Below are 13,752 nucleotides of genomic sequence, written 5' to 3' on the forward strand. Positions count from 1 at the left end.
TTCTGTCTATTAAGAGCAGCAGATGGGATTGAGACCTGATGGGCTTTTGTCGGGGCTGAAGCAGAGAAGAAGCCCCCCAATTCCACACACCAAAGTCCCCACCCACCCTATCTGTCCGCCTGTCATAAAATCCCCGGTTAGGGGGGGACGGGGGTGTGGCCGGCCGGCCCGCCAGGCAGGGGGGTTCTTGAAGGCCCACCACCACCACCAGCTCAGCAACATTTGTGTGGGTGGCGACAATGTTCTCCTTCTATTTAAATGCCCTCTGTTTGTCTCCTTCTCCGCATGCTGGCTGGCTGATATGCATCTGTGGAATTCAGCTGGGAGGGATTATAGGAGTGGTGGAGACCGGAGAGTCTGAGAGGGGTTTGGTCAATATCTATAGCAGGGGTCTTCAACGTTTTCAGGCCAAGGACCCCTTAGCTGAGAGAGAGATAAAGTAGGGACCCCCAATACATATTATGTAGCAGATTTTCACGGATTTCATAAATGGATTCATAGACTTGTGTGACAGCATGGTCATCAGTCTATGTTGGATTTGTGTTAATTTGTTTTTTCATACATTTAACCACTTAACCTCTACACCAAAACTATTTGCCAAAAAATTGCAGATCTACAAGCTCTCAACGCCTCGCGCTGCGAGGCGCTGAGAGCTTGTACATCGTCTATTTTTGGCTAAAGTTCTCCTCAGAATAGGGATGCGAGGGTTCCCGGACCCCCTGTTGAGAAGACCCCTGATCTAATAGTCTAATGCTGCTTTACTGGACCCTATGTGTGTGTTCTTCTGCTGCTGCTGCTGCTGCTGCTCCTGCTTGTCATGCATAATTCACAGCCGAGCAACTTTGGCATGAAATTATAGCCAAAGAGGAGATTACTATTTGATTGGAATTCTTTCATTAGGAAGGAATAGAATAACCCCTTGAGAGAGATGTATATAGAGGGGACTATAGCGTCTCGTCTTTCGAGGGGGTCCTCAAGAGGATCATGTGCATCCAATGTGGGGATTTGTGTGTGTGTGTGTGTGTGTGTGTGTGTGTGTGTGTGTGTGTGTGTGTGTGTGTGTGTGTGTGTGTGTGTGTGTGTGTGTGTGTGTGTGTGTGTGTGTGTGTGTGTGTGTGTGTGTGTGTGTGTGTGTGTGTGTGTGGCGCACGCGCGTGTGTGTTTGTGAATTTATAAGGTAGGTGGTAATGGGTCATTTTTACATTATGTCAAAAACCCAGAGCACCGGGGATTAATTCAGGATGAATTCACCTTGTATGCAATTGAATGAAACAATGAAGTTACACGTTTATCAAGACATAACTCCTATAAAAGCTCAAATGACTATATGGACCGGTGATTATTGCCTTTTTATCACTTTCAATCTGGCATGCCTGTTTTGGGCATGTCATTTTTGGCAACAACAAAAAGTAAAAGAATTTAACATTTTCCCCCAAAATATCAAACATTTTCTAAAATAGGCCAAAAAATAGCAGATCTTCAAGCTCACAAGCTACTAGCCGTGGCGATTGTTGTGACCTTCCTTAAGCGGTTAACAAGGCTGCTCAGATTGAGTGTGTTTAAAGCCCACGTCAGCGTTATTTAGGCGAGTGTTGCAGGGAGTTATTGGATTACAACACAACACACGCATGCATGGCCAACAGCTGTGTATGCTGCTGGGCTGACACTGCCAGTCACAGCTCATCATCGCCATGCCGGCTTGTGGTGGACATTCATGTCAAAATGTCTATTTTTTTGCCATGGACATGGCCTACAAATCATGGAAATAGAGCTAAAGCCCTAAACTAGTACTGTGGTCCTCAAAGTGGGTTGATGGACCTTCGGGTTTGCTTGAAGGTGGTCCAAAAGGACCATTACAGGTCTGTAACTCTGAGAGTGTATAAATGGAAGCAAATGGACCCATACGTGTCCACTTGGTTCCATTTGTGCACTCTCAGAGAGAGTGACTACTAGTTGGACTGCTCATGTGCCATATATAGTTTCATAGTAAATCAGAGTCGTACATATTCTGAAGAAACCCTGGAGACTAGACACTCTGTAATTGGGTCTTATGCTCAAAATAATAACTTTTTGTCAAAACAAAATCAAACAAATCACACCGGTGTGAAGTGAGCGGTGCTGAGGATGATGATGACAGATCCACATGACGTCACAGGATATACAACGTTATTATATTTCACTGTCGGGCAGAAACCTTGTATCTCCAAGTTTCAAATGTGTAAGTCTTTTTGTAAAAGTAAAGCCCTAGAGGCCTAGACTGTCTCACAAAACTAGTGAAAATAGCAGATCTACAAGCACACAACGCCTCGCGACACGAGGCGCTGTGTGCTTGTAGATCGGCTATTTTCACTATTTTAAATCATTTTTAAAATGATAAAGACAAAACGAACGGGTTTTGGACATACAGGGTTTCCACCTGACAACGACAATTTGATACGATGGAAAAACACATGGACATACACACAAAGTCTATTTGCAGCGGTTAGCACTGCTCAAAAACTTGCCACGGACACATTTGTCCATCCGTGTATGGATGGATTCAGGTCCTCATTCGTTTTCCTCCTTACACACAAACCTCATTTCAATATTCTGATGACGGGCGGAGATAACCACGCAGCACTACTGCTGCACGACGGGAACTCTGGGGGTTTTAACTGCAACACAAAGAAACAGGGATTTGAATGAGTCAAAGTAGTCACCAGAGATGCCAGTCACTCACACCAGAGATACCTGAGATGAGAGTTGGTAGAAAATAGACCTTTTCCCTGATGTATATCGGGGCCCTTTTGTGTGTGTGTGTTCCCTCGTGTGAACGCGTGCATCAAAGGTGAAAGGTTTTGTTATGTGGCTTAAGGTGTGGTCACACAGCTAATAGAAGGGTTTAAGAGGAAGTGGGTCTCATTTACTACTAGTCCCTCGAACCCTGCATAACGTATAGCTTTCCAATAGACGACTGATACCTGATATCCATGCAGCTAGTATAGTAGTTGATTACGCTACAGAAATAGAATCACGAGGATCTCGGGATCCATATGGGAACGGCGAGGCTCCAGTGTGGATCTCCCACTTCCTGTGACCATGCCTGTGATATCATTCATCTCTAGTCTCTACTCTATATGACACATCTATGACGCATAACAGGACTCCAGATTTGACTTCCATTGATTATACAATTTTGGTGCTGACCTGCATGTGATTGTGTATAGTGGATGTGCGCTTGTTTGGACACCATCTCTTATACCCTCTCGTTGGCCCATGCCAGAAAAAATATATTTTGCGTGCGTGCGTGCGTGCGTGCGTGCTAGCTTCGTGGACTTGTTTGACACACATTACATTATCGTTTCTATTAATATGTTGGATTCATCCAACGTATATTCTCAGACAGTTAGCCATTTAGACCCTCAATATTTAGTCAACTTGACCAGTTGGCTCTGCACTTGGTATGCCCTTTTTCCCTTCTTCACCAACTCTCTGAAAATAGATGATCTACAAGCTCACAGCGCCTCGCAGCACGATGCGTCGTGAGCTGCCAGATCGGCTATTTTCGGCTAAACGTTCCCCATCACACAAAGATTTGGCTGTAATTTATTCGCTGGTAAAACCAATGTCCACAGAACACTAGCAACAAATGTACCCTAGTACATTTAGTTCTTGCATTGCAAGCGAGACATGGGACCATTTGACAGCACTGCAGTGCAACAGCCCCACAACTAAAATGATTGTCTGGTTAATCATTTAGTCATCTCATTCCCCAGCTCATGTCTCCTATTCCAACACAGACCCTATTTTTCTATTACACTCTCCCCAGTGACTCATTGTGGTGTCCTGAAAACGGAGAGGATGACATTAAGAATTGAAGCAGATACATTTTTATTTTCACCAGAGCGTCACATTCACCACTGGTTGACTGTGATGAAACCTCGTGGCGGTAGTATAGAGACATCTGACTGTAAGGATTTCTACTTTACTTTACACCACAGAGCAGCGTTTCTCTTTGGGTTCGAGCCTTGTAAGGAAAGCTTGAAAAATGCATTATGGAGTTAAGAAGAGACCTCTTTTGAAAGGAATGCTATTGGGAGTTAAATAGTTTACTCAAGTAATGACTTATTTTCGATCAATTACACACCCCATGAAGCCTTGAATTCGTGGAGATTTGTTTAGTTGTCACATTACTAAGCCAATAATTTGATGACCTCTGGTATGAGACTCCGCAAGTCTCCTACAGGAAACTCCGCCGGTCATCAAATTATTGGCTTAGGAATGCAGTCCAAAAAAGTCAAGTCAAGTTCAGCGCAGGGTGTGTAATTGATTGAAAATAAGTCCTTTTTTTTTTTTGGAATAATATGTTTATTAATTTTCAAACATACATTATTTGGACAACAACACACTATACAACACACAACACTATACAAGAAAAGGAAAAATAGACAAACAAACTGAAACAACAAAAACAAAAGAATAAACATAACAAGCTCAGGCAATAAGATTAATACATGATGAGCGAAGCACACAATCCCCAGCCCCCCCACGACCCCCTCAGAATGGAGAAGGCAGGCACCCGAACCAGATCGGAACTAGATTCACTGAGCACAGTTCAGCACCAGTCAAGAAACTTCAAGACAAGTGAAACAGCGACAGATAGAAGTCAAGGCCGACATGGGAACCCTTTAAGCACAGAAAATAAGTCCTTTTTTGTTGGGTGAACTACTCCTTTACTACGATAATAATAATATTAATAATAATACATCAAACTTATATACATAGCACTTTTGAACTTTTTTTTTTTTTCCCCTTCAAATCCAGGGTAGGAGTTGAAAGCTATGGAACCCCTCGTGAATTAAATGACCTGGTTTATCAGGAGTTAAGGTCCTGAAAGAGCTTTTCATCATCATTTATTTCCAAAAAGATATAAGGTATATATTAGAACATCCTCTGAATTGTAAGAGTATTTTGATCATTAATCATCGTGTCTTCCCTGCAGTGGCCGTAACTCAGTACATCTGAGATTGTCTTCTAGTCTAATCAAAGTGTACCAGCTGGGTCCACCCACTCAGACAACACAATTATCTTCATATCATCTTCATATCAGATTTGCACATCTGCAGCAGTCTGTCCAACTCAGAAGCGCAGTCAGTAGTGTGTGTGTGTGCGTGCGTGCGGGCGGGTGTGTGTGGGTGTGTGTGGTGTCTGGTTGGCATTGAACCGATTGATTGGACTTTAATTATGTAACATAACGCTGATTGATAATGACTGCTGAGTGCTGACTCAATTGAAAAGGCTATAGAACAGTTTTCAGGTTGAGAACTAATAGTCTAACAGACCTGCTCCTGCTCAGGCCCAGAGGGAGAGGAAGAAACCTGGAAATCGTCTCTGTCGGGTGGAAACCTCATAATGTCCAAAACTGTTACTCTTCAGCATTCAAATTCAAAAGCGTAAGTTGCAGATCGACAGATTCGAGCCGTGTTTTTAGCCGCGTTTCGAGCTTGTGGATCTGCTACTTTTGATGCTTTTGTGTGACACTATAGTATGATCAAGTAGGGCAATGGTTTTCAACCAGTGGTCCTTGAGGGTCTTCCAGGTGGTCCCCAGCTAAACGATGGTTGGTAAAGTTGGTAACCAAATGGACCCTTAGGCCTGATTTACTCTGCAGCCAAATCCAGCCCGAATCAGAGCTGTGTCACATCCAGATTGGAATCTGATTGGTTTAAATGGTCACATGGTCATATGAAACCAATCAGATTCCAATCTGGATGTGACACAGATCTGATTCAGGCTGGATTTGGCTGCAGTGTAAATCAGGCCTTTATAGATCTTTAACGCTTGGGAGTTAAATTATTGTTTAACACCTGCGTTACTTAATTTATAAGAAGACAATTAGTGAATGTAGGAGAATTTATTTTGCCTTTGTTTGCCTGTTATCTCTCTTATGGTACCAACATCAATACAGCATGTGTGGACAAACTCTTATCCAACGACAACTAAATATTCAGTTGGTTCAAGTCTTGGGTATGAGAGACAAAATCTCATCAGATGGTGGTCCGAGGCTCAAATGCCAAATAAATAATGGTCCTTGACAGGAAAAAAAAAATTCAAAACCACAAACAAAAAAGTGAATATATAGAGATAAGAGGTTTCTTCCCTGACAGCTATGAAATGTTCCACCGCTAGCCCTCAGTGTCTGGGTCACAGACATGGAACTAATTGTCACAAGGGACTTTAGCACCACAGTGGATGATGTGTGAAACAAGAGCCGACAGGAAGAATACTGTTACAATATTTTCAATTGTTGTCACGCGCTTCCCTTTCAAGCATTGTTAAAGCACTTTTGGTCAGGAACACTCACGTTAATGTAGACTTAACCATTTATTGCAACAAATGGAATACAGTTAAGCTTGGCGTTAAAGGGCTTCGCTTTCGGAGATGCTCCCTGAATTTTGTCCAAGCAGCTTGCTGCAGTTGACAAAATCAGGGAACGTTAATTGAAACACCCATAGGGATACAATAGCAGTACAATATCAATACATTGACATATTAGCTTGAATCAGCAGACATAAATCACAAGAACTTGAGCCTATGCTAGACTCAGCTAAGCGGCAGCGGATCCAAAGCTTCGGATCCTAGACAAGCAGAGCTATAGTGAATGCAAGCCGTATTTAAAGGAGCCTCCCTTACAGAGCGTGAGCTGTGATTGGAGTATGACAGTGTGACGTAATGACCAGCAGATCTGTGAATAAGGAATAGGAAAAGGAGCTGACTAACATCTGATTACAGCTGAGGCGGGCAAGACTCTTGTGTCCTGCATAAACTATTGCTATGCTTAAATTACAATATTCTGTTCTTTTTTCTTTTTTTTCGGTTGTTCAGAGCCCCCTGGACCCCAACCCCACCCGGAACCACCACCACCACCACCACCACCACCACCAGCAGTACCATGGAGCTAGACTTTGGACACTTTGACGAGCGGGACAAGGGGTCCCGTGCCTCGCGGGGGAACGGCCGCATGAACGGCCTGCCCAGCCCCACGCACAGCGCCCACTGCAGCTTCTACCGCACGCGCACCCTGCAGGCCCTCACCAACGAGAAGAAGGCCAAGAAGGTGCGCTTCTACCGCAACGGCGACCGCTACTTCAAGGGCATCGTGTACGCCGTGGCCCTCGACCGCTTCCGCACCTTCGACGCGCTCCTGGCCGACCTGACGCGCTCGCTCTCGGACCACATCAACCTGCCGCAGGGGGTGCGCTTCATCTTCACCATCGACGGCCTGCGGAAGATCGGCTCCATGGAAGAGCTGGAGGAAGGTGAGCTTGATGGTGGTGGGCGTGGAGCAGTGATTCTAGAACTATGTGGTTCTCAACTTTTTTATTTCATTTTCCTTTTTTGATTGAAAATATTCAATCAATCAGGCCGCTGTGAAATAATTCCTCTTATATCATTTGACAATTTGGACAATGTTTGACCAGTTCATGGTACTTTTCCTTTCTTTTCCCTTCTTTTTAGTTTTAGATTTTCAAAATGTCTTAAAAGTCCTTAAATTGTCACTACACTGTCATCTGGGGACCCCCCAAGACCCACAGGCTAAGAACCACGGTTCTAGAAGAAAGAAATATTATGTATGCTGAGATTGGGATTCTACAATGTGTGTTTGTCTAGAGTAGATTCATGGCTGAGTCAGAGACAGTTTGGGAATGGAAAGGGAAAGGTCGCCTTGGCTTGCCCAATCTGTATGTAAAAGTGTCCTTGAGCAAGACACTTAACAGCCAGCACCCCCTCCCTCCCCCTCCCATGCATTCATCCGAGCCGCCTGAGCACCCATCTGCTGGGTGAAGCATTAATGTCCCCTCCCCTGGGGACCACAAAATACTCCCCTTTCTCTAATCTCTTCATGAAAGGGCATACAATATGTTTTGAGTTTAGTCAGTTGTTTAAGGTTAGATCTGTTCCATCGTCACTGTTTGTTTATTGAGGAGGATTATCATCTGGCCTGCGTTGACCCAGGGAGGGGATGAGGTCAGGTCTCATTAAAAGTAGAGTATCCGAAAAGAGACATAGCCAGTTGTTTATGACAACTGGGCCTAAGACGTCGTTATATTTCTTTACATTATTTAGAGAGGAGAGTGGGCACTAAGGATAAAGAGTTGGAACGACATGCAACACAGGTCTATGGCCATAATCGGAAAATGTAAATCTTCAAGATTACTCTTTTGACGTATTAAGTCAGACACAAGGATTACCATATCCTTAGATAGAAAGTAGCAACCAATACAATTCACAAAAGCTTTAGCCAAACCTGCAGTACCTGAACTGACGACCATTGTTGTATTTGAAGGCAAGCAGACATTTCTCTACTAGTCAGCTGGCATCCATAGACCAGCTAACCACAGCTATGTGACTGTGTATGGATACGATTAGGCCCAACAGCTGCAACAAACAGTCATAATTATCTAACCTTTAAACTGACCATATGATGACTAGGCTGATAATGATACTGGCTTCATGACTTGATTCTGCAGCAAGCTAGTTTTACACCCTGCTATATGCTGCTTCATGCTTCCAGGGCCCATGAAGCTAATTTATCTAAGTTAGTTTCTTGGCACAGTTAATAGATGTGCAGTCTGTAATCAAACCACCTCAAAGACAGATTACCTGCTCTAAAATTGTATGGGTATTATCACGACTTTGTATTTTAGAACGCACAGTAAGAACATAATGTTAACATCTGTGACTATTTTCAAAAAACATCCAAATGTTTATCTAGAATTAATTGGAGGTCGATCCATCACGCCAATTGTTATCTATTGGTCTTGAACAAGGAGGCTGAGTTTGTAATTTCTTTTGGCAAATGAAGTGGAAAAGATAAACCAATGCTTAATGAGTTCTAAACAAGGTTTCATCTCTTCTATTTGACCTGGAGAGTACTGTGAGTTCATTATTGCCCATGATGAAACATTGAAAGATGTGTAACGCCATGTACAGTATGGCACTTTGGATGAAAGCTGTTATTAAATGGCATGTTTTTGTTTGACAGTAATTGCACAGTCTCCTCTGCACTCTACTATCCCATGTTAGCAGAGTGCTTGGCCTAATGGAGGCCCCTCTGTCCAGATCTCCACCTGTTTTCTTGTGTTCCCTTGTTCGTGCAATGAAAATACACACTAACAAGAAAACACTGTGATAAAACAGGAACAAATTATTTGTTCCTGAGGAAATATTAACCTCAGACCTAGACAAGATTTTACATTTTACCACTGACAGCAATGAAAAAGAAAGCCATGTCTGGCCTATTTAACCTCGTTGGCAGATCTGGAACCGTGTCTGTGAAGGAGCAATGAATGCTCCCATTGGTCTGTCGAGATGTCTATCGAAATTCTTAACAGGCGGCCCAAAGGTGATACTGGTGAGGAGATCTACACGTTTAGGCTATTGATTCATTCAGTAAAGTCTGTGAATGTGATGTATCCATATTACACTGTCCCCCCCTTTTATTACACTATGCCCCTGGGGAATGTAAACACCCACACGTGGGGAGGAAATCTCTTAGCACCACTGGAACTCTTCTTAAACTAGTTTCACTCGGGGACGATTGGGGACATCAGTCTACTAGAAATAGAAAATCCTCATTCTGTCTAGGGTTTCGTTTTTTACCCGGGGAAAATGTGCATTATTAGGAAGGGGATCTGCTTGGTAACATTCTAGTTTGATTGATGGTGTGGTGATGATATTAAGTGCCCAGAGTAACCGTGCGGTTACTCCTTAATTTGTCAATTTAACTTCCATCCTGAACAATGCTTCATGCAGCCATCACGTAACGTCAGACTCAATGCTGCTTTCTTAGCGATCTTACCTTTGGTGCTAAGTAGGCCTGTATACGTTTTGTATTCTGCTTTCAAAAGCTGCAGCGTCCCAGCAGGCATCGTGGGATACTTGAGACGGCTGTGAAACCCTAGAGGCCGTTTCTCCCAGCGGCGCCCAACTAGCTCATGTAACCTAAATTCCCTTGTAGTTCCTGTTGATGTAAACATTTCCTCAATGAGGCAAGTGGGCTCTCGGGTGTCAAACAAATTGTTGAATGGCTTGTTATCGTTTTCTCCTCGGAGGAGAAACTGATGTCTACCGTCTCTGCTGTCGGGTGGAAACCTCATATGTCCAAAACCTGTTACGTTTCAGGATTCAAATTCAAAAGTAGCAAAAGTAGCAGATCTACAAGCTCAAAACGTGTCACTTGACGCCACGTTTTGTGCCACGTTTCCAGCTTGTGAATCTTCAACTTTCGCTGCTTTTGTGATGCTTTTAGTATGATCAAGCATGACGTTAATTCACGAAAAAACACAAAAAGTTATTGGAGATGTTTCTGCGATGACATCAACTCTATCTTTTTTCCCCCCGTCTCAGGAGAGAGCTACGTCTGCGCGTCGGAGAACTTCTACAAGAAGGTGGACTACACGAAGAATGTGAACCCCAACTGGTCGGTGAACGTCAAGGCCTCAGCCAGCCAGAAGACCATGCAGTCGCTGGCGGCCAAGGCGGCTGCCGGCGCCAACAACGAGGCCAACGGGGGCGCGTCCAAGGAATTCGTGCGGCCCAAGCTGGTGACGGTGATGCGCAGCGGCGTCAAGCCGCGCAAGGCGGTGCGCGTGCTGCTCAACAAGAAGACGGCGCACTCCTTCGAGCAGGTGCTCACCGACATCACGGAGGCCATCAAGCTGGAGAGCGGCGTGGTCAAGAAGATCTACACGCTGGACGGAAAGCAGGTAGGCCTCCTCACAACCTTAATGAAAATAAGTAAGCCCTGCGGCCAATATATACGGTTAAAGTCCTTCTATTTGTCACATACATTGCTGTATGCAGGATTTGTTCCCATCTCTTGGAGCGGTGAGCCACAACCATGCCGCGCTCGGGAGTCAGTAGTGTTGATAGTGATGAAGGCAGGAGTTTATCTCCTGCTTCTGTTGCATGAAGCAGCTTGATGTTTTCCCTGGACATGACGCTATATGTCGCAGGGACTTACCGGTACCCCCAATCCAACCCTTAATACTAGGTCTCATTTATATAGTCTTTGGTCTGACTCGGCCAGGGAATCGAACCCCAACCTCCCAGTCTCAGGGCGGACACCCTGACCACAAGGCCTCTGAGCTGGCCCTCACAACTTTACACCCAGTAGAAAGGAGTGGGTGGCATTACTTTAGCTTTGTACAATTGTTAGTAAATAATACATTGTTAAAGAAAGAATTCAATTAGAAAAGAGGAAGAAGAATGCGGTATTAACTGTACGTAGTCTGTATTATATGTAAAAGTGTAGGAGAATATGTGTGTGTATCATCACCTACCTGTGTGGGTGCAAAACAGTGCATGGAAAGACAAGAAAGAACAAATTACGAATCACCTGCTGCATGCAGGGCAGCAGGTACGTATGGTATACACTGTACGGATGAATAATAATATGTACAGATATGTGCAGCAGTAGGGCTGTCACAATTATTACATAATCGTCTAATCGTGATTATTTGACATTATCGCAATTATTTTGTCATAATCGTCATAATCGTAAATGTTGAAAAATTTCCGAAATAGTGGAAATAGCAGATCTACAAGCTCACAACGCGTCGCATCGCGACGCGTTGTGAGCTTGTAGATCGGCTATTTCCACTATCAAAGTTATTTTTTAAGTAGTAAGTTGTCAAATATGTCAGTAATTTCTTTGTATAATTAGGTTATGTGTCATATCTACCATGTACAACTTCAAAGCCTAAAAGCCAAACAGAAATGTAATTATCAACGACAAAAACACAATTAAATCGTTAATCGCCAATTATTTGAGTGACAATTAATCGTCATGTAAAATGTCATATCGTGACAGCCCTATGCAGCAGTGTTGAGTGCCTGTTCAGCAGCCTTGCGGGCGGCCTGACTCAGGAAACTCTTAGTCTGTTAGTGTGGCATTTTGATACTACTCAGAATGCAGATGTCACATTTGGTTTCCACTGCCCTCGAAAAAACTATTTTCCATGTATTCCAAGCAGCTCGCGTCTGCATAATATTCAAATAGAAGACTACAGAGTTTATTACAGTATGTGTAACGCAGGATTTTTGCGTAGCACACTGGTCCATTTTCATGAGTCCACAAAGGCCCTCTGTTCCGTGGGGAAAACCACACATAAAGGACATACAGGACTCAAAGCCACATAATAATAATAAGCTCTGTGGGAAGGAACACACACAATTCCACATTCATACATCCACCTACACACATACTGCTATCAGGATCAAAGCAAAAGCTCTATACATGCTAAATACTCTACATGAGAGAGAGAGAGAGAGAGACAGAGACAGAGACTTCTTTCCATTGTGGTCCTACGTACAGTATGTATTCAATTAATCAACATACTGTAGCATAACAATAACACAATAATACATATCAACAGAAAAGACAGATAGACAGACAATGACACATACACACAACAAAGTGTTGTGTGCTAATTTAACTCTTGAGAAAGCGGACCCTCCGGGTCAATTTGTACACCCAGTCAGAGCTAAAGCGTCCCTCAGGAGATCTCTAGTACAATCCACCGCAGTGACCTGCCTGTAAGTAACGTAACGACTGTCATTGTCCAGTCAGTGTCAATCGCCTCGCTTCGGGTCCTCCGGCGTGTCACGCCCTGCTCTCCTGTCACTCAGTGTATTGTCTGAGGGAGGAGTGACTTTTCTAGGTCGCCTGGTCATTGTTGTGATGGACGGTTCTGTTTTGTAAAAAACAACTCCCCAGTGTTTAGAACAGGGGTCTTCAACAGGGGGTCCGGGACCCCTACCGGGGGTCCTCATGCAGAGTTACTACAGGGGGTCCTCCAAATCTTCCAATCTTCAAGTTTGGTGTAGAGCGGAAAAAGAGCAGACTAAGTACAGAGTGAAATTGACATGAATCCAAAATACACTGATGATTGTGCTGTCAAACGATGAAACTATTGTGGGGGTCCCTGCTTCATCTCTCGCTCAACTAAGGGGTCCTTGGTCTCAAAACGTTGAAGACCCCAGTGTTTAGATTTAGAATGTATCGTGTCCCGCCTCCCGCCCGCTATAGTTGTGCAGTAAGTTGGAACGAGCTTTGATGTTTCACCCTCTTTGATCGCTGCTACCTCTCGCTTCCCCTGTTGCTCAGAATGCTTTTGTTTTCCCTTTGACACCACTTTGCAAACCTGACATCCCTGTTTTAGACCTGTCATTATAGGCCAGGGTTGTCACACAAAGGCTCTGTTCACACTGGCACTCCAAATCCGATTTTTGGCCTTTCCAGATTAGTCAGATCAGATTGGTGTTATCAAGTCTGAACTGAACTTTTTACATAGATTTGAATCACATTCCTGAGCCTTGTTCAGACAAATCTGACTCCAATCTGAGTAGGAAATCAGATTCGGTCCGGATTTGGGCTGCCAGTCTGAACAAGCTTAGGCTTTTTTTGAGCGAAAACAGCAGATCTATAAATGGGTCGACCCGATAGCTGAGTGATTAGGGCGTGCGGCGGCGCACCGCATGGGTTCTCTCCCTGCTTCATTTGTCAGCCGGGCCGGACCATTTGCTGCATGTCACTCCCCTGCTCTCTTTGTCTGCATGTTCTTGTCTGTTTCTATCCGAATAAAGCATGAAAATGACAAAGAAAAGCAGATCTACAAGCTCAGAAGCTGCAAAAACAAGTACAGGAAAAAGGTGCAGTTCAATACAAGGCGATTCTAAACCCAAGAAAGCACTATGGCTTGTTTCCAT

At 43.9% G+C, this 13,752-nt stretch overlaps 1 protein-coding gene across 2 annotated transcripts in view; it reads left to right on the top strand.

The window, feature by feature from the left end:
• Positions 1 to 6,931: 6,931 nt before the first annotated feature.
• Positions 6,932 to 13,752, top strand: part of LOC308304476 (neuronal migration protein doublecortin-like) — a gene marked incomplete at both ends in the record, with an annotated part of 49,049 nt that continues 42,228 nt past the window's right edge. For both annotated transcript variants that reach the window (XM_080749078.1, XM_080749079.1), the window contains 2 exons: positions 6,932 to 7,298; positions 10,390 to 10,748. In XM_080749078.1, the coding sequence (XP_080605204.1) occupies positions 6,932 to 7,298; positions 10,390 to 10,748 (726 nt within the window). The remainder of the gene's footprint in view (positions 7,299 to 10,389; positions 10,749 to 13,752) is intronic.

This window comes from Nannobrachium achirus, assembly GCF_963921795.1.
Source record: "Nannobrachium achirus genome assembly, chromosome: 19".
Lineage (NCBI taxonomy): Eukaryota > Metazoa > Chordata > Actinopteri > Myctophiformes > Myctophidae > Nannobrachium > Nannobrachium achirus.